Source organism: Lytechinus variegatus, chromosome 2 (assembly GCF_018143015.1).
Source record: "Lytechinus variegatus isolate NC3 chromosome 2, Lvar_3.0, whole genome shotgun sequence".
NCBI lineage: Eukaryota > Metazoa > Echinodermata > Echinoidea > Temnopleuroida > Toxopneustidae > Lytechinus > Lytechinus variegatus.
Genome location: NC_054741.1, coordinates 57,593,697 through 57,616,418, shown reverse-complemented (window position 1 = coordinate 57,616,418; position 22,722 = coordinate 57,593,697). Strand labels below are relative to the sequence as shown.

The 22,722-nt window shown below is 36.2% G+C and overlaps 1 protein-coding gene across 2 annotated transcripts; it reads left to right on the top strand.

Moving 5' to 3' along the window:
- The first annotated feature begins 213 nt into the window (after positions 1–213).
- On the top strand, positions 214–22,012 carry LOC121408458 (T-box transcription factor TBX3-like). Of its 2 annotated transcripts, none has more exons than XM_041599935.1 (3): positions 214–1,051; positions 5,868–6,135; positions 21,812–22,012. In XM_041599935.1, exons 1-3 carry the CDS (start codon positions 681–683, stop codon positions 21,995–21,997), a joined length of 825 nt encoding a protein of 274 aa, XP_041455869.1. In that variant the 5' UTR covers positions 214–680; the 3' UTR covers positions 21,998–22,012. The 2 variants fall into 2 exon arrangements, with proteins under 2 accessions (XP_041455869.1, XP_041455867.1); XM_041599933.1 differs by having other exon boundaries at positions 21,809–22,012.
- The last annotated feature ends 710 nt before the right edge of the window (positions 22,013–22,722 follow it).

Genomic DNA, 22,722 nt, shown 5'->3' with positions numbered 1-22,722 from the left:
GAGAGAGAGAGAAGAAGAAAAATAAGGGGGGGTTGTAAGTGAGTAAGGGTAAGTGTAAAGTAAAAAAAAAAAAAGAGTAGTAGCCAAGCATCTTTAGGAGCGCAGTGATTGGCTTACGAGTGCTCAGTACACAACGACCAATCAAAAGGCGTCACCGGCTGGCGAAACATGTGAAATCGTTCTCGGCTGCACGAAGCTATACGCTACAACACACAAGCCGGTAACTCGTGCGAAGCTAGCGAGAAATCTACGGAGAGAGAAGGACAGAGGGGAGAGAGAATGAGAGAGCATTTAGACTAGGGGGTGATTATTGTAAGCAAAGTCTACACAATAATACAGCTGGCCACTGCTAGACGTGTATCTGGGTGGCTAAGCCCTCACATGTTTATAGGGATAGAGACACTGCTATTTTGTGAAAGATCCCAAGATTCTTGTGGAGCATTTACTACTATACCATCCATCAAAACACTTCAATATTTTTCATCCAGTGGGGCGACTACGTACACCCTCGATACTACTCCGAATATTTATTTTTCCATATTTCAGGATATTTCAGTCCGAGTGTTCTTTGAATTACCTTCATACCTGCTCGGAGACTTTAACCGATTTTACTGGATACACTTGGAGCCTGTAGCTCAAGTTCTGGTGGTCCGTCGAGCTCGCCGACATCGCCTTTCTCTATGAAACCGGCATCGAACGACCACCACACGATGGCCTATGCACCTATACTGCCGCCTCGTCTCAGCGACTTCTCCGTCAACTCCCTCCTCACACCGCCCCAATTCTTCCCGGGGATGTTCCGCGGACAGGCCTGTTTGCCCGGCGCCGGGCTGCCGGGCTTTCCCCTGCCGAAATTCGGCGAACATCCAGCGGGGTACTCCCCGCATGACTTGTTGGCAGCACACGCTCATCGCTCAGCATTGGGCCCCTTACACCCCATGGAAACACAGAGCGACGATTCGGATGATCCACAAGTTACACTTGAATCTAAAGAACTTTGGGAGAAATTTCACAAAAGAGGAACGGAAATGGTCATCACAAAATCAGGCCGGTGAGTAATAATTCAGCTCCCCTTTCTGGAGTATTTTAGTTATTTCTTTTATATAATCTTATATCAATTTGATACAATCAAAGAGATTGCTCAGTTAAAATTAATAGTTATTCTTTATTCGAGCCAATATATATTCGAAGATAGTTATTCACTTTCCAAGTGGAAAACACTTTCCCATCTAACTGCTGGATGGTTAATGATGTATTGTCTATAACTCTGCGTCCTTTTAAACTTATGTATTTATAGATGCGTTAAATGACTGAAACGCTTTGTGAAAGAAACAAGTCTTTCAATAATTACGCACTAATATTTGGAGAGCCAATTTATAGTTTCACTTGTAATTATGAAGTAGTGGAGGTTGAGCTGTGCTACATGAAGAATGTCTGTGTTACTTGCGTCGAAAAGTATCCTTAAAATATCAATAAATACATGAGGATATAAATAAGGTCTCGACAAGTTTCAACTTCAACTCATTCATATTTTGCTTAGCCCCCCCCCAAAAAAAATGTTGATATTATAAAAGCAAGTGGATTGTAAGTGACAGCTCCATAGACTTCATTTTCACGAAGCAATATCAGATAAATGACTGAGTGCAGTATTTAATGAATAATATTATTTTCAAGACAACTTTATAAGTGGTGCTTGGTATTCATAATTTTGGATATCATTTTTTTATTTAACATCAGAACCTTTCTGGAAACAATGTCAATTCCAAATGTAGTCATTAAATAAGTAATGTACTGTGTTCCGAAAAGGAATTGTTGTTATCTTGGATATGTTAGTTATTTTAGCCATTTGTTATAGAATAGTGTAAGCTACAACATCAATAATTGCTTATTTATTTGTACTTTTTACTTTAAAAGGATTGTGAGAAAGAAGAGAAATTATAAATTATTAAAATGATTTGTAACATAAAGTATAAGCCTGCTCTTTGAATAAAAATATAACCTGTGCATATAGAATATAGTTATGATGAAAGTGTAACTGTATGATGCTAGTGGGATATTGTGGTATTTTTCACCGACTAAAACAAGTTAAAGGGCTGTTTTATGATAAGCTTATAAGATTGTTATTGAAAAGAAACGATGGAGATGTCCGACGGAACACTGCGGCACCCGGCACCCGCAAGTCCGGGCGTGGTGCCCAACCAATACCCCCTGTCACTGTTAGGGCTCAAGACTTGATTCCGTGCGCCCATACAGTCATTATTTTGGAATAACCTCGACTCTAAGAGAGAGATCAACACATCCCATAATGCATTTGATCAAACTTTTCGCATATTTTGCCACTATTTTTCACTATTTCATATTTTGTTACTGTAAGATATGGATTTAACAGCGTTCACGCTTGACTGTCCGATTAGTGTTTGTTACTGCATGTACTGTATAAAGATACACTAACAATAGAAATGCACACAGGGCATTGAAGCCATGATACCCTTTATCTATTGTTATAAGCTTTTACCGAGACTTTTCAAAGGATGATAAGTAGTTGAAAAGGCATTGAACTTAAGTTCAATTTGGTGAAAAGCCAAGCCTCCCAGTTGCTAGGCCTCTGCAGAATAATTATGGGAAAATAAAGTAATGAAAATAGGAGGTGTTATGGTGATTATAATATATTCAGCATTTTATTCTAAGCATTTTTGTATCTTACCAAAAATGATTTATGAGTCGGTGCCATGTTGTGTAGGCTTGGTCTATAATTCTAAGATTGTTACTATCATTATTATTTTGAATGCTTTCTATATTTTAATATATTTTCACTAATAATATGAATGTAATTTTTCAATAATAGGATAACATCATTGTTGTCGAACATAGCGGTAAAGTTTGGAAGAACTTCAAACTTCGTTTGAAACGATTTGTACCGAATAAGGTAGCTTTTGTATAGTCAGTAATCTCTCGCCCACATAGGGTGTAGCATGTTTTGGTGTATATTTTAGAAGCTTTATAAATAATGAAAATCAATGAAACACTCAATTATGTCTATACATGAAAATAAAGAATATACTTCCTCCGTTTCCATAGGATCTACACTATTACCATTATCATTTTACTTCTCAACATTTGTGATCACATTTTGCATGTCCAGTATATACCGAAAACGTGTTGGCTTCTGAATATGGTACCCTTGACAGTGTGTATTTGAAAAGGGAAAGATATATTTTACGAGTTGCTCTGGTCATTTTTCTCTCTTAAGAAACCGGGATATCAATCTCTATCAGGGGGTGAATCAATCTTATTTTGAGCCTGATCTAAACTAATTTTTCCAGAGGTCGAGAGGAAGGTGAAATTTTGGAGTCAATTTGTTCTAGCGTCCAAACAAACAGTCCTAGATATGCGTTGCTGCGTTTCACTTCTACATGTCATTTACACTATAAATGCATCGTTTAATGTATGGAGTAGGCAGGATTATGTTCATGTAGAAAATGACTTGAAAACAACACTTTTATTCAGACTATTGGAAAATTCGAAAGTTCCTATCATGCGAAAATTATCAATTTGCATCTGAATATTTCTTCATTTTTCATGTTTTTGGGGTCGATTTTTCTATTGTCCTATACTGCTGACCGCAGAATGAACGATGGTTTCCATATAAACATACTTGAATCGTTGTAATTACCACTCAAACGATACGTTGGTTTTTATTATTCTTTTTGACTGTGCTGTATACTGTTTATAGAGGGTACCTTCAAGACTTGTGTTATTGAGTGAGGAATACAACGAGAGTGGATATATAGGCCTATACGTTATGACTGAGAGCACTTATAAGGAACCTCATTCCTATATCAAGTCATGTGGGTTTATCTTTTTTTAACCTTCTTAAGTTTTTCTCAGAGAGTACTCTCGAATGAATCGAAATAATAGGTATTTAAATGGCATCCTAGAAGATGGACGTTGATGAATATGTTGTGATTATTTAAAACAAAAACATTTTTGAAGATTTTGTTTGGGTAAAGTGAACGTTGTTTTCACTAGCTGGGATTTATATTAATTAATTCCCTCGGAAGGCCTAGAAAATATTCACCCTAGTACGATCTTTTTTCGATTATGCGCCTTTCTTATTCTCGTAATTAATAAATCACACTTGGAAGGGAAGAAAAAAGGGAGAGAAAAAATTCTGTGAAATCACCTCTCCCTTGAAGACCTAACAAGGTTGATATTTTGTTATTTGGTGATAATTTGTCGCCTAGACGAAGAAAATGATAAAGAAGTGGAACGAAGCGCAGACACTTGATCTAGTTCTTGAGCAGTTTTTCTCATTTGGCAGTGAGAATAAGACTGGTATACTAATCAATGTGTGAAGACGTTATACAAGAGAAAGTACGTTTCTTCCTTGCAGGTGTCGGGCATATCTTTAATACAACACACCTCGTTTGTGTATGTAACTCTTCCTCCTTTTTGTGTTCAAATTCTATTGGGGTAAAACGGGGGATGTCTAATAACAACTGATACGGGGCCTTTTTTGTGCAGTAAATCTGGGTTATTAGGGCGACGGGAAATGGATAGATAGGAGGTTTGTCGATGTTGTGTCGAGCAAAGCAGTCGAAAAAAACAACGCGGATAATGAAGATATCGGAGACAGTAATATTGCTTGTATTTGGCCAAGAAATTCATCATCAGTGGTACATACTAATAAGATCTCTGATAAAAATTTCCATCACAAGTTTGATATCATTTGGAGAGGATTTGACGGATCGGAGCCTATGCATTCCAAATATATTTCTGCTTACACATTCAAATCGTTTTTGTATGTGTGATTTGTGAAATCACCATGTTTCAATTTGTAGTTTTGATAACTACAATTACGGGATTTTACGCCCCAAAATCCACTTAAACCTATCGTAGTTATACCCGTAGTAGCAACGGTGGCAAACTTCAATCACTTTGAATGTACCTGCTAATTCAGAAGTAAAAAAAAAACCGGAAGATAATCTGAACGAAAATTGAAAACTGCTAAAATCTAATGTATTAATTTACTCTTCTCTATGAGAAAATCGATCCGATATGAGGGCTTAACTAGTATATGTTTGAAAATCGAAATTAATTTTAGAAGCATACAAAGGTAAAATAATAATAAATATGTAGAATCATTGTAATAATTGAGCAGTTTCTGAACAAAGAGAAGCTTAATATCACATAGACTAAGTAAGAGCACTGAGATAAATGACTGGTATGGATTGATTTAATATTTTCTAATTGATGGCACCTATGGTTTCTTTAGGATCAACTCCCCAACAATAGGAAAAATAGGCCCTACAAGGGTGAATAAAATAGGATAGGACCTACTCATGTATTGACAATGTCTTATTCTCTATTCTTTCTGTACATGTATGATAAAAAGAATTTCAAAATATTAATACACGAAAAACATTGCAACTATCCACGATATTGAAAAATAATTTTATCAAGTTCTTATATATTGTTATTTATGATTGAACGTATCTTCATTTATAGTTCTTGTGATGATATCACTACACTACCAAACTCTTTGAATCTTATCCGTTTTGTTAATCCTTTTACTTCTGTACTTTTATTTCTCTTGACGCTGTGTAGTTTGCCTTACCTCAAGAAAAATCCGCTTATTTATGTTTGGTTTTTAAATGTTTTACTTGTTACTTACATACCAGCTATATTCCTTCCGGATTTATTATGATGAAATAAGTTTTGTAAAGTTATAATTCTAAAGTAAATGACACAAGGATTGCTCTTCTTGGTCTGTAACTGGAAAAGTTATAAAAACTCAATTAAATGTGGGAAATTTTGTCTCTTTTTGATTATCATTTCATTATATCTATTTCTTTTCTTTGTGACAGGCGGATGTTCCCTTCTTTCAAAGTCCGTGTATCTGGGCTGGACAAGAAGGCCAAATACATCCTTTTAATGGACATCGTCGCCGCCGACGACTGCCGGTACAAGTTTCACAATTCCCGCTGGATGGTCGCTGGCAAGGCCGATCCCGAGATGCCCAAACGGATGTATATACACCCGGATTCTCCGAGCACAGGGGAACAATGGATGCAGAAATGTGTTTCATTCCATAAGCTCAAACTCACCAATAACATCTCCGACAAGCATGGATTCGTAAGTTCACCTAAATCAAATCTTATTCTATCATCTTTTTTCAGTGTTCTTGGAATGAAATATTAAATTCCTGTTCGTTTGTTATGCTACAAAGCGAAAGAATTGCATCAAATTTCTTTTTTTTGTTACTACCTGAAAAATAATTACGAACATTTATATAATATTATTTTATTCAATAAGACTTCGAGAATAAAGTAGATAAAAAAAAACACGATACCAATCCAGGCTCTTGCAAAAATATTAATCAAATTTGGTTTGTTTTATTCTGTAAATATCAGTGTATGAAAACTAATTGTAAAGTTAAAATCAAACGTAATGTTATTTAACTACGATTTGTATCTTAAATTATACCATGTTATAGATTAGGAATTGAATTGACTTCAGATAAATAATTTCGATATGAAATTAATTCGTTTTTCGGAATAGTGAGTTAATATTTGTCCTTGTCAATTAAATGTATTTAATATAAAATCATAGAACATGAAAAAAATAAGATTAAGAAAATCAAAATATATTTGACAATTAAATACAATATCTTTAGACGAAAGTTATAAAGTAAAGTTGCAAGCAGTTCATCTGATACCTGGAACCTATATTTGAAAGTTTCCCCTACAATTTTCATTTCAGTATCCTCGGGATATTTTTACACATTGAAAATATACAATTAATTAAAAATGATATTTCAACTCATTAATATGGAATACAATATATCAATAATCAAAACAAAACAAATCAAAATAATGCCCACAAATTCTATATTGGTAAAATCTGTTGCCTGTTTTTAAAAGAAACTACACTTCTGCTAATAATATGATAGAAATACCAGCATTGATGAGGATGACTGTATATAAGTCTGTATTGGTTAAAAAATTGAAGATTAAAAGAAGGTCAAGTGCAGTAGATCTCTTCTCGAACGACTTACATTGCAAATGTAACTATAAAAAGTCATACACATGACTCTGTATAGACGCATAAGACGGACGGCTGAGAATTTAAAAATGAAATTGAACTGTCTGTCAAGCATTTGAAGGAACTCTGAGGATATAAATGATACCAAAGTCCATCATCTAAAATATCATAATTGTTTGTTTGAAGCAGTTTTATAACTCTTTAAGGGGTTAATCGTCAACATGATAGAATGTCAATTTGCGAAGCTGAACACGTTTCCTATTTTCCTGAAACGTTATTGCCACTGATAAAAATGATTTGAAATACTATTCAAAGTATGATCCAGACAAACATATTCCAATGTCACTTTCATGCTCGTTACCTTCTTGTAATATACACCATCGCCATTGTTTTTAAAAGATAATATAAATGTGGTAAATACATACCTAATGAAAGAGTATTAGATGTCATTTGAGTGTGAAAAGTCAGGGCATGTGAGATCACGTAAAATGATCTGACTTCTGAGGAATATTAATAATCATGGTGAGGTAAATGAATTTTCTAGTATTACACGTGGAATTATTTCAAGGAATAAATCAAACCTTCATCGGTGTAAAGACAAGTTGGGCTTCCTTTTTTTTCTCAAGTTTAGATTTATACCTTTAAGTATTTTGTCTGCCAAATTTATTTTGTGCTTCTTAAAGAATTATTGTAGTTTACGCTGGGCAGTCCCCTGGTAATTAGAAGCCTAATTTACCCGGGTCATTCTTTCAACTACCCTATATCGGTCATTTTATTATTCGGACATTCATAATAAAGCCTTGGCTCTTTCATCGGGGGAGTGGTTATTATGGTTCTGAAAATCGGACATCGAAATAGGTCAATTTCCCCATGAGACTTCCCCCGACTTCGCAGAAGAATCCTGTATATAAGGGATAAAACCACAACATACTGTACCTCCAAAATAAAGGACACATACCCCTTTTATTGCTATTGTGTTTATTCGCTAATTTGGCCTTCGATATTCCTTGTTTAAGCCTATAAAGCCTGGTGTCACGGGTCGCCTTTTTTGATTGGTTTGACTCTTCTTACTATCGATTGTAGGTTTTTCTTTCTGTTAAGTCAGTTCAAATCAATATACGCTAAATAGATTTGTCTGCAAAAGAACGAATGAATATCTTCCAATAGAATATCTCTATTGTCATGATTGTAGGGAGTATTTTTATCACCCTTCTAATTATAAGGAAGGACGAACTAGGAGTATTATCGGACTCCTAATTTCGAAAAAAAAAATCGTGAAGTTTCGAATATATCGATTAAAAAACCATTGAAAATAGTTTAAAAATTATGAAATGAGTTATATGTAGCGGATATGAATATCATAACGTTTGTCATTTAGATTTAGAGTTTGTGATTGTTGATTTAAATCCATTTACTATACAAAAAACAAATCTTGAAATATATACTTTATAAGGATTCTAAACCTTGATATATGAAATACACACATTTTGTTATTTTTCATGGTAAAACACCACTCGGAAATACTTTTTTTGTTACCATCATATATTTTCACTGTACTAATGTTGCTTATTCATTTCTATCTTCGATTTCCTAAACACCCTTTAAAAGGCCATTAATGTTCGAATATAAAGAGGATTTATCAAATCGCTTTGGCATGGCAACGCAGGAAAACTAAAAAAAAAATGAGAAGGGGTTGAAGAAAGCGAAATATTGGAGAAAGATTTACTCAGGAAGTGATGTAAAATGTGATATTTCCTGGCTTTTCGCCTTCTTATTGTGTGGAATGGCAGTCTTTTTTTTGTTTTGATATATATGTAGCACTTAAATTGGACATTGATAATATGATGATTGGATGGAGCCTTAGTTAGTATGGCAATGGGGGAGTGCTGCGGCTATTATGGGCGAATATTCCTTTTCTCACTCGAATCAATAGGATTTATTGAGCGAGTTTTGAATGCTCAATTCGCCGTTGAATTACACGAAAGGATGTGAAGTACAAATGCGCGCTTGATGCTAAGTGCTGATGTATAGATTCGTTGGAGATGACTTTCTATTCTATCATTGATTCTTCGAATTAAAGAAATTTTATTATAAATAGATTATCGAGAAATACATATCACACCAGTAGGCTATAATGCGAGTGCTAGTAAAATCATGAACAGTCATTTTCCTGCTCAACAGTTACATCGTATAACATATCCATGCATGCAACTATATATACAGCCTTGCAGTAAAATTCATAAAACGTTTAATTCTTGTCACATTTCTTTATTTCAAGTATTCACATGTTCGTTATTTTCATTGTGTTATATTAAAGATCCTTTAATAAAGGAATCTTGCAATGAATTGCATAAGTTATTATCAAATGCGTGCCCTTGTTTATTCCATTTTTTTTCATTTCAAATAAAACATTTATTTTCTTCCATTTCGTCACAATAATGTTTATTCAATTTTTTCAATTCAAATAAATCATTTATTTTCTTCAATTTCATCACATAATGGCTAATGTCATTACTTTAAGAATTTCACAGGTCTTTCACATTTTTTTTTCGCCAAACATAGAAGTGAAATAAAATAAGATCCACCCCCACCCTCCACGTACCTATATCGTTCATTGTCACAAGATGTGTCGCTCTTGCGCGTGCTGACTGCGCGCGGGCTCCTTACAAGGCGATACATAATGACCTGCCAAAGCGCGCGTTAATAAAACAGATACACTTACACTTTGTGGCCAGGGAGGAACCTTAAGGCTAAAACTGCGAGCCTCTATTACATCCCATCGAACAAAAGCCAGAGAAAAAAATTATGATATAGTATTTCCAGCTCTCATTCACGGCTCTATCGTGTTTGTTTCTGGGCAAAACGTTTTATTTACGCTAAGCAGCCGCAAGCAATGAAACCTCGGGGCATATAGGCTGGCTGAATGAAAAGAGAAGAAAGGTAAAAAATGAGACCTTATTCTCCCGCAGCCCCCCATCTTACACGCTCAAATTAACAGCAGACACTGATCTTATTCAATCCAACTACGTCAAAAAGGATAGAGCACCTGATAATATCAATAAAACCCCTAAGTAAATGTTGCAATTTTCCGATTTCATTCATCATGGTTGGTTTAAAAGCAAAACGAGCCTGGCTCTCGAGCCTGTCGCATCCCACAGAAATGGTGACCATTTCTCTCATATTTCCTTTCGGATGATCTTGCGTAAATATCTTCAAGATGGATGCGTGCACCACTCTCACCCTTGAGTGATCACGTGATGACAAGGTCGTAAAATGATGTTGAAAACCTTAATTTAACCTTTACATGAACATCCTTGATAGATGAAACAATATCGAAATAGAGACGATGAACAGATTATACAAACCAGAGTCATTCAAGAAAAGCATAAATCCTATTTAGATAGGCCTCTTTATACAGTTTCATACGTTTTAAAAAAGATATTTATTAGTTTGTGTCAATTTATATTGAATAAAAAAGCTAATAGACGACTAGATTCTTCACAATTTAATTTCAAACGTAAAAGATATGAAAAAATAGACGAATCCTGCAGTAATTTCAAAATATAATGTTCATAAATTTTTTATATTTAGATTCTCTGTGATTCAGTTGAAGGTTGATATCCTTCGAGCATTTTGATCACAGCAAATTGATTACTGATATATCTACGTCTATGTATATTTTTTCGATTTATGACCGAATATTAATACTACTATGGACCTACATCATGCACATGTTACTATATACCTGCACAAAGGCACTACGTGACGATACAAACCAAAATTAGAGGATTTTCCATTTATGATTTCACCTATTACAGTAGAAAACCCTCAACTGTACGAAAATACTGCCATATCATAGGGATTATATTTTTAGATCCCGGAATATTTGTTATTGTTTTGACCTTATTTAAAAACGATATGCACTCAAGATTCACGTATGTCGGTTTTGTCGCCTTAATGCAAATGATTATTCAAAATTCGACTTTACTCGCGGTCTATTAATTGTCGGACTTATATTTGACATGAATCGTCTCTATCCTGTTTCGTGTCTCTCTCTCCCTCCTCTGCACAAACATTCAAGGGACCAGTCATTGCTCAAAGAGGGAACCAGTCTCTCTAACACTCTCCCCCGTTCTTTCTTTCTCATTCTCTTTCTTAAACCATCATGATTATTATTGCGTGGTATATAGTCTTGACTCAAATGTTTGAGCAGGTAAACACACAGAAGCCAGCTTCCAGACGATGTCCATGGACCTAACAATCGTCGCACATGGCCCTCGATTTGGATGAAGAGTCAACTACCCTGTTGTAGCATGTCTAGCACTATAGCAGAGAGAAAGAAAGAGGGTGGGAAAGAGAGGAAGAGAGAGAGAGAGAGAAAGAGCAATGAAAGGGGTGATATGGGATGGGGGGGGGGGTGGTACAGAGATGGTAGCAGTCGTGTGCCGCGGCACCAGAAATCTTTCTATATCTACCTGTCACTGAACGAAATGATGGATAGGTTATCCTACAACTTGACTCCCCTTTTGATAGATATTTTCGTTTTTTCCCCCTTATGTTAAGGTTACGCCAAAATTGAATAGACGCGTCATGAGCAACGGCGACAATATCCTCTGTTTTTTCTTTCATTATCCCCAAAAAAAAGAGAAAAAGGGGAGACCTTTTTGTTCTGATTCAATCATCGTTAGATTTAGCGGCGCCTGAGCCTATTATCACACTCATCATATCTACGTTCCGGTGACTGGCTTACTGCAGTCTCTTCGTATTTTGTGAAAATTAAAAAAAGAAAGAAAAGAATACTCCCATGCTTTGATTATAAGCAACAACAATGCAGACAGACAAGGGAAGGTGACGGTAAGAAGAGGTGTTGGTGTAAACATTTCCGACATTGGCGCTTTTGAGAGATCGGACTATTTTCTCTTCCATCATAATACATTTGCCACAATGGTACTTAGCCACACAAACAAGAAGGGGGTTTTCTTTAAAACTCTATTTCCTTCATAAATGTCTATTCTCTCTATCGGGTGGTGTGGGCCGGTACACTTTGTCGATGTTCTGGAGCTTTGTTCCCCCTCTGGAGTCGGAGCTTTGGTGGTGATCGAGCCGGAGACAATCCCCCTCGGGCGTTATCACGCCTTTTGAGAGACCAGGCACTGTAATAGGTACCGGAGTCATTACCAGTCGCGTCGGCAGGCGTCGCAGAAGTTCATGGACTCCGCCGACAAAACAATTTTCCTTGTTCTATTTCTCCCCCTATCATAGATCTGTGATCATTTTAATCATCTTTTATTGTATGGGAATCATCACATTTAGTCCTATCTGATATGTTACTAACCCGCAATCGTGGGGGTGCAACTTAATCATGCAAAAGACCAACTAACACTTCCAAAAAATGGCAAGTGCAATGCACTTTATTGATCCTTAAGATAAAAGTACTATTGGTATGTATCAAGTCAATTACTAGGGCGTCTAAGAACTACATATATCCTGCTTCTTACTCTATACACCGAATTACCTTATTATCATTTACACACCAACATCATGCAGGCTCATGCAAAACCCTATCTTCACTCCATTTTATACTTACTCGTTAACGCCATAAAAGAAGACGGTGCGCTAGATAATTCATAACGAGAATTCCAAACGACAGGGCAACAACCTTGCCAGACACACACCTGTTCTCCTTACCTGCCTCATTGCCTCCTACCAGGTATTCACCTGTAATCGTCCATTAAGAAGAGATAACAGTCTAGCCTTGAGTAGAGATGCAGATGCGACCAAAGCGCCAGTCGATGACGAGGATGAAGTATACGTGCACTGTCAGAGCGCGCGTTTTGAACGGAAGAAAAAATAAAACTATGGTGGTTGCAAAATTTTAATTATGGAAAATTGCGGCGTTTTGATTTATTTTTTTTGTTTTCCATTTCCAATCTCTGGTACATATCATTGCAAATATCTTCCTTAATCTATAATTGATACCTTGAACACTAATTTGTATGACAATTTCACATTCGCACTGGTATGATATCATTATATTGAGTAATTCATAAAGCAAAGTGCCATTAAACAATTAATGTATTATAGTTTATTTCCGTCCCAGTAAAATGATACGTTTGTCATAGCCAAGATAAGAAACAAATCGATTTTGGAATCCTTTAAGAAACATGATAACTTGTGACACTTTTTTGAAACTCAAATCATTGAAAAGTATATATATTTACTATTGGAAAAAAAAATATCCTGTGAAAATCGCGAAATGGGACATAGCTGGTATACTGAATCTCGTTTCCAGTTGCAAAAAAAAAACGTTCGCAAAACAACTCGTGTAATATGATACCGAAGATTAGGGATATTTTGTAGGTTTTTGCCCATTCATACGAGGTGTATCAAGTTGGTTTTTGTCGGATGATTTTGGGTCATTCCACACGGCCGCCAAATATTTGATGGCAAACCGAAGGAGCAAACAACAAGTGTTGAAGGTTTTGATCGTGACTTCTTGGTCAAACTCGGAAGTTCGAAAAAAGGGAAAGCAAGTTAAACAATTCCTTAAAGCCTTTGTACCATTTTCCACCAAAATAACCATGAATGATACATTACGTTTTGCAGACGTAGATTTTGATATTACATGAAGTCTTAATGTCGTATCGGGGACTATGACAGGGAAATAGCATTTGAAGGCGAATTAGAGTACGATTTGAAGGACACTAATTTTAAGCTTCACTGAGAACGTTACAGAACAGTTTTCCCTAATGACTACCCATGTGAAAAACGTATCGTCAATTCGTCATTACACAATTTAAAACAAAGGAGCTCGGCGTATCAGTCGAAAGAGTGGCTAACATTTAACCATCTCATTGATTACGGTGTTAAAATTGGAGATTTACTTTTGGAACTGTATTGTGATCAAACAACCACTCAACCAGAGTGGAAGAAGGTACATTGTCTTTAGGAGCGTCATGAAAAGATAAAATCGTTATTGATATTATTTGTTTCGCTTAGAGTTAAGCTGGTGTAGGTGATATGGCGAATAATGATATGCCTACTGACGGATTATAAGCAAGAACTGTGTCAGATATGACACCACTTAACATGGGATTCATCAACCATTTCATCGCTCCTGATCTGGACAGACCCAAAGCCAAGCTACCAGTTGATATCATTCTTGACTTAAGTGATCAGACACGCGACACCGTGGCGCCGCCACCAAACAGATAAAGAACTGCAAGGTATTTCAATACGTCGGTCAGAACCAACTCAAGAGCGATAATAAGAGGAGGGGTATTTGAACCATATGAGTTTGCTCAGAACCCTACTTACGACGATTAAAGTTTGATTAGCCATACAGGACTACTGGTTGCTCACGTCAGCTTGGAGTTTGGATAAAGGATTTTGTGGCTGATTTGTTTTAGACCCCCTTTTCAACGAATGAGAAAAAATGAACGAATGCAATTGTTGTGGGCACTTAACCGATTAGCTTGAGTGAGATAATAGTTGGAGTGGATGTTAAATATAAGCGTAGGAAGAAAACTGAGAACTGGAACTATTCAAGCAAACTATATTCCCGTTGTAGAACTTCGTCACCTGAAACTGTTGGCTCTGACAAAAAAAAATGGTTTTAAAATTTGAGTACAAAATCAGCTCCATTACTTTTCAACGACAAATCATGATTTATTTCGATACGAAATTTTAAAAGTAATATATTGTTATAGATCATTTTCGTGTAAAATTCCAGTATCAAAATAGATCAAAAACTAAAAAGTTATGATTTTGAATTGCAATTATTTCTCATTGATTACTTTAAAATTGACCAAGGCGAAAGAGTCGAAGAAGCCTGTGGTTATCTGTGCAAAGAAGTATAATTTAAATGCTTTTAACTTAATATGAATTATGAACATGGTGAAGATATCTAATTTCAAGCGTCTATCTTCATTTTTTTAATCTTCTCTTCATTCCCTTTATAAAAGCCTGTTCGAAAGTGACAGAGAGAGAGAGAGAGAGAATGGGGGGGGGGGTGAGTATTAGATGAGAGAGACCCAATATTTGCCCACTTGCTTCCCCTAGACTTGAGCGTGTTGACGAAAGAGGCGCCACAAAGAATCAATAAAACTCTTCTTTTTTCGCTCTCTCTCAACCTGCCAACATACTCGGAATATCAAAATCACACTCTCTCGGAGTCTCTCCTTTTTTTTTATTCCATCATCCCTTTAAACCCCATGCCCCCCGTCCTACCCATCCTCTTCTCTCTTCCTCTGTCTCTCCCATCAGACCTTTTACATCCAAAGAAAGAAATGAGAGGTGAGCATTCTGACTGAGATTATTCTTCTTAACAGATTTACTTTCAATTAACTGAGCTAGTCTGAAAACATGGTATAAAGCATTAATGAATAAATGTAGAGACAAGAATTGTAGACGATAATACATGCTAAGTCAGGAATAATCACCCCTAGAATCGAGCTTATAAGCCCGGAATCCTCATCATATTCGTAGACATGATAAAAATTTGAAATGCAATATTAAGTTGTTATCTTATTTCCATATAAACTCAGGGCGGATTATGTCTAGTCTATTCTGTTTCAAAGAGACACGATGCGATGTTGATCCTGAAACTTTGAAAACTTGAAATATATTGCTTCATGTCTAGCTTAGAGAGAAGAAACGAATATCATTTTAGAGAACCATATAGTAATAACTTTCTATAAGTTTCTTTTCACATTCAGAATTATTGCTATCTATCATATCACTTCTGATTTAAAGCTCTTTGTAATCTATTCAAAGTACGACGAATCGTCTGCAGGATTTATTTTGCACATGAAAATGCCTAAAGCATGCAGGTTGAATACATCGATATAAATTCTTATAAAAAAATAAATTTTTATTTTTTCTTTTAATTTCTTTGTAAACAAAATCGCTCTTAGGGAAAGGGAGCGGGCGAATATAAAAAAATTGGGTAAAAAATAACATGATCTTGGAGTTATTAATTCAAATTAATTGGACTTCAGAAATTGAAAACCAAATAAGGTTGACAAAGATAATTATCTGGGTTTCGTGAACCAGTGGAACATATTAATTGGTGTTTTTAATAAACCATGAGAGTTTTTATAATTACGAATTGCAAGTAGGATTGAAAATGCGGATGGAAAATAGGTCATTAAGACTTCGGAATCGCTTCTTGGTGTTAATTTGTATATCATTTTGACAGTTAGATTAATTTACACTGATAATGTCGTCTGTTAGTGAGGAATTGATACCTCAGGCGATTTTCGTGTCACGCTCTCGATTTTGCTTATTTTGACAAGGATACATTATGGGATATATTTATTGTAAATATTCATTGCTTCATGTCAATTATGATTTACCGAGTATAGATTGAGGTTATTCGTTTCGATCACCAACGCCACATCAACGATCTGATTCTGTACCATGAAATCAATAAATTTGAATAGATTGTTGTGTTTTATTTTTTTTAACTCATCAGTTTGTCCTAACCACGGATTTCGGGCCTGCCTTTTGGAGAGATACTTTTATTCTCGGAAGCTACTATAATGTTGGCCTCTGTCGGCGATTGCTGTATCCATGTACACGCCATCTTGAATTATGACTCATTTTCAAACAAAATTGTGTATTCCATTTCGCTTTCCCTTTCTCCACTCCCGTTAGTTTCTTCAGTGCATCCCTCTGTTAATCCCCATTCATAAATAATCATACCACATCACTTGTAATTATCATTTGATTATCTCCAAAATATTTAATCTTTCTAGAGCTTTGTCTATGTAGAGCCACCTTTTACTTTTAGAGCCAATTTTTAGCCACATTTTTTTGTTATATTTGTTTTTTGGGTTTCCGACACCCATTTCCCCCGGCCGCAATTCGGCCAGAAGGCGTCAGTGCCACAGATTTGGCTGACAATCCTCGACCCTCTTCTGGTTTCAAACAAGAATTCATGAAACCTTGCTCGGGCGAATGTCGGTTTGAGGCAGAGGTATCGAACTTGACGTTATTCGACTTGTGTCCGATCTCACTACATTTATCACTTTCTCTTCGGTTTGACGTGGGTTCAAGCGTGTTGCCAGAGAACCTCCCCGAATTATGACCTGTCTCTGTGTCATCGACGTGTTTTATATAAATCCAGCACAACCGTATATTCCCAACCATCCTTGCTATAACATTTATCTCTTTAATTCAGCCATATCCAATATTCAGCATGGCCTTGTTTGTCAAGGGGAAAACCGGTTTCAAATCTATTTTTTCTACCCTTGACATTGATGAAAACATATATGCAGCGTGTATAGATTCCTTCCAAAATATTTTCTCACAGGGTATCCGTTCTTGAAAAAAAAGTATAGTGGATGATTTCTGTGAGCTAAGATTGGCTGATGTACACGAGTCGGGTTGTTCGTGTGTTGTATACACATTTTGCATTATCGTCGCAGCATGTTTTCCTGCATGGGGCGGCGACTCAATGCCAAGGCCAGCCCAGCGGGCCGGGAGGGGACAGGGCTGGATAGCTGCATCACTCTCGTCGTACTAGCAGACCAACTGCTGACTTGTCTCGCTACGGACGTTCGAGTCAAGCGCTACACGCTGTTGTGCAGTATTAGAATTCACCATACAATGATTAGCAAAATCGAAGCGGGGCACCTGGAGTGATTTTAACAAGACGGGGCAACTAGATATGGAACAGAGAGACAGAGAGAAAGAGAGAGAGAGTATGGACGTTGATTGCAAATAGCATCTTGAGAGTTCAAGATCAGTGCCATTAGAAGGATGGGAGATCTGACGGCAGGAAATTATTTGGAATAAACAGCAGCATTGCCCTCTTGTCTTAAAGGATTCATTGATCATATCAACCCATTCACAGAAACTTATTAACGTGATAAATCTCAAGAAGAAATAAAACCTCACTCTTGTTTTCCCAGCATTTTGCTTATTTAGGTTTGAGCGCATTCATTCTATTGGTAATGCAAAGGACTTATAATCTTATTGTATATTATATGATATATATATATTGATTTCTAATAAATAGATTAATTACTGATAAATAAATCTGTCACATTTAAAACACAAAAACTTCATAAAATATAGTGTTCATAATTATGTACCAATCCTGATACGTCTTGAAGACATTTACCTTGAAAGTCTGTTTCGGAGTTACAATAAACTGTTCTAATTATCCACACTATCGTCTGTTTTTGCACGGCTATTTCTGCTCATAGCCTTATTACTTAGATGTCACTCATAATTTTATTCCAAGGCATAATAGGAAGCACTTTAGAGTGTAACTCTAAAACATTAAGCAACATATTTCTAGCAGAATCCTTCAAACCTGGTGAATAGCTTGATGGTCATTCGGTAGCATCTTGAAGCTGAACTTTGACCTCAGAATCTGTTTCTAGCTCAAGATGAATGGGTGGTCGAAGACTTGCTGAAGATGGTAGAAGGTGTCGATGAGAAAAACAGAACAACGCCTCCATCTATACCATTAACTCTAACTTCAATCGAAAGATCACACTTAACAGTGTTCCAAATAAGGATCAAAGAGATTTCACCTTTATTCAGCTTGTCTTCTCTTTTTTGTCGGGGATATTAGACAAGTCTCGGCCTATATCTTTGCCACAACAGATATATATATATGTGTGTACATTATGAAGCAATTATTGCCCAGTTATAAGAGGAAACATCATGTGAAATGTATCTCAGAATGATGAAAATAATTAACTAAGTTTCGATCCCGCGTGCGTAATTATAACCATACAAATTATAGATCTTCTTTAGATCAAGGGGTGAACAATTTGGTTTTAGTGCCTTTCAACCATGTTGCATTAAAAAAAATGCCATGTTAAAGCAGAAAACGTTTTAAATTATTTTTCTTTTCTGAATAGTAATCTATTCTCATCAAAATTTAACTTATAAACATCTTTCAAGAAACACACACAACACACACAAAGTCCCACACAGATACTATATCTCAATACAGCTAGTGCTTGACGAAAAGGGGCAACCTATATACTCATTGATAAAACGTGCCATGCTTTATGTCTGGTATGGGTCATTGCAATAAACTTACGATCAATTGTGAATCTATTTAGGGGTCCCGAAATCAGTCATAATTATGTCTTGCAATTAATTGCAAAGTTACAACCGTTTGCTGATCTCGCGACAAGGAATACAAACTGGTTTGCTACTGGTGAGTGTTTCATAAAGCTGGTCGTTAATTAAGAACCACTTTAAGAACAACTGGTTAACCTTTCTTACACGCTAAATGAATGAACATTTTAAGAGTGAATATCATTTACCACTAGAAATGATCACCAGTCGTTTTTTAAGTCACTTTTAACTTACGAACAGCTTTATGAAACGGCCCCAGGAATGATTGATCCATCAATTCAAAATCACAACGGAAATTTGCAATTGATTGCAAATGTTTTCTTGCATGCAACATCCCATAAGACTATTTTAAGGATTTTATTTTATTTCTATATTGATTTTTTTGCATCCCCAAATACAAAGACTTGACTCGTTTTATCCCAAATAGCACAACCCCTTTAAGAGAAGAATACCATGGGATGGTTACAACCCTTTAAATACGAATGTTTTCGGTTTGTGCTGCGTCCTGGAGTATAGACTAAGACAAACTTCAGTTTTTGAAGTTCAAAGGTTGTTGAGGTGAGGATGTAGTCCCTGGAAACCACTCGGAGGTAGACTCGTCTTAACCTTGACCGTATTACAGTCTGGAAGACGTTCAAGACATCTTAAAGGACACCCTTCCACCCAAAACCATAACATCCTCCTGAACCCCAACAGAACCCGCATCAAAGGGTCACTCGAACATTCGCTTCCTCTTATCAAGAGGAAAAAGATTGTGGCTAATCTCCAGTTGAAATATGTTTTTATCATAACTTAGAGTTCGAAGTCCGTCCTGTGAATTGGGATGGTATAGGAGAAAGAATAGTGACACAGACATGATCAAAGTTCTAATTAGCTCACACTCGGAAAGCTTTTTTTCTTCTTTCTCCTGTTTGCTGAAGATAATTACACGATTATAATTTCTGACTTACGCGGGAAAGTTATGTTCTTGGTATTTTCCTCAATAATAGTTCGCGAAGGACACCGCGATAATTGATGTTTTTTGTCTTCTTTCTTTGTTTAGTTTTGCTGTGCTTTTTAGCAATGAAAATTGGATGAAAGGGGCAGGCCTGAGGCTTGAAATTCGAAGTTGGTGTTATTTTTCTTTCGCAGAAATGTGTCAACTAGCGAGACATATGTCCTTGTTTGGTGAAAAACGTTGACGATTTTCGCAGCTCGAACAATCGGGTTGGGTCGCAGCCTGCCTATCGAGGGCGCTAAATTTAACCGGCGATGTCTTGCAAAGTGTGGGGTTTCTCGCTGCACAAAATGCGCTCAAAACCATGGTAAAGATGCACGAAGCTGTGCGGTGGAGGTGTCGAAATGACAGGTTTTTTCTTGGTTTTGACACCTTCAGGTTTCTGGCAATGTATGCTTTGTCATTGGGTTTAGGTGTTTAGTTAAAGATCACACCCTCAAATGACGTCCATTTGCATTGTTCAAGCAAGAATACAGGCAAAAGCTATATACGGCATGCTCGTTTTCTGTATATTTAGATAATAAAAAATTGTTCATATTGTTTGAATTATTATTAGAAATTTGTTCAAAATCACCTGGTGTCTTTAGTTAAGATTCGATTAATGGGAATGTCAGTATAATTCTCGCATATACGTGTGTGGGTGTGTGATAGGTTTCTAGAAGCGTATTGAATCAATGGGCTTCTCAAAAGTCTTTTGGATCAGTGCCTTGTAGCATGAATTCCCAAAATCTGGTACAGTCGGAAGCAAAAACCCAGAAACTACGACATTAAATGCCCTCAACCGAATCATGACTTGTGAATGTGTAACATTTCCAATGATATGTCGTTAACCCTATATCATAGCGCCCCCCGTTTTAGACATACCACAAATAGGTTTCAGTGAGTCTCATTGTCATGAATTCTGCTTTTACAATTTACTTGCCAATTTTAGAGTGATCGGTGGATGTCATGTCTGTGTCACAGAGGTGACATTTTAAATCTTGAGATAGGTGAAATGAACGAATCGTGTGATGTTCACGACCTGAAGATCCATTAGATACACTGTAACTGGTGCTAACTATATCTGGCAAATTGTCAATCGTATAAGGTTTCCAAATCATCATTTTCTTCTCGCGTCGATTGTACAAATGACAGCAAATTGATACATGATTTTGTGATATGTTCAACATATTATATCTTGCAAAGGCGAATAAGTTAATTTCGGAACAAGCAGATCCAATCAAGTTAAATGATAATTCAGAAAAGTTCAAATTTGATCACGACACATTTATGCATGTGTTCTTTTAAAAATGGTTTAAATTTGTATAATTTCTTTGCATGCTTGACTTGTTAGATTGTTGCTGTAATTGAATTATAATCTTGCACCTTGTTTCATATATACTTCACATGCTTAGCTCGCTTGTAATAAACTTGTGTATCAACTAAATCATACCCTGCAGCCAATTTAACTACATTGACTCTAAGGAAAGCGCGATTTTGAAATAATTAGACAAGATTTGATAAATTTTCAAAACATGGACTGTAGCGGAGAATTAAAGACACTGGAAGACACCAAAATAAATATTGATATCATAAGCAATGCTGTTTCTTTCAACCCAAGACTTGGTTAAGTATCTGCAGCCGAATTAAATATTTTCCTCTCCCTTTTTCTTCTCTTTCAAGCAGACCATTCTGAATTCGATGCACAAGTACCAACCTCGTTTCCACATTGTCAAGGCCAATGACATCCTCAAGCTTCCCTGGAGTCAATTCAGGACCTTCGTATTCGTCGAGACCGTCTTCATCGCTGTCACTGCCTATCAAAACGAAAAGGTGAGAAATTATATATACTTATTCCACCCCCATAATTAAGGAAAAACATTATTTTTTCCAGGGCACGGAATGCACGGATAATCATTAGGGGGATGCAATTATTGATGTAATAAGTGATTGTGGGATTTGTTTAACTGGAATAAAAGTGCACATACATGTATCCCTGTCCCTTACTTATGTTTTGAGTGGCCAACATAACAGCTCTTGATGGTCAATCTCCCGACCACATGATATTATATGTAAATAAATTAGGATTCAAGTATTTAATACTGTCAGTGAAGTAAAGTTTTAGGACATTTAGGGCACCATATCCTTATAGTGTGTAGACGCATGGGTATCACTCTCTGCTGAAAAAAAAAATCGGTGGATGTGGTTACAGTTTCGACCCAATGTATTGAATTGCGATAAAAATGCTCTAGATTAACTAGATGTATGGTAAAATATACGATTTATCAAATTAGAAATACGCGAAAGATGAGAGGAAAAAAGTAATAGTGTCCTGTATAGCCAATGCAAGCTGTAAACAAGTCGTTTTTATTACTCTCTGGTTGTCACGCGCGGGATTAGCATTTCGTTTAGTATACAGCGCAAAAACGCTAATGGTTTTACCCTCATTTCAAATTATTTTAGACAAGTTTTTCTTTAGTTTATCAGGCGACGGGTGATTCCGAATTTGACATGACGTTCCTATTTAGATGATTATGCATTCGTGTTATAATGACATGTCATCCTACCAAATTCCAATCAATTTATCGTGCCTTGAA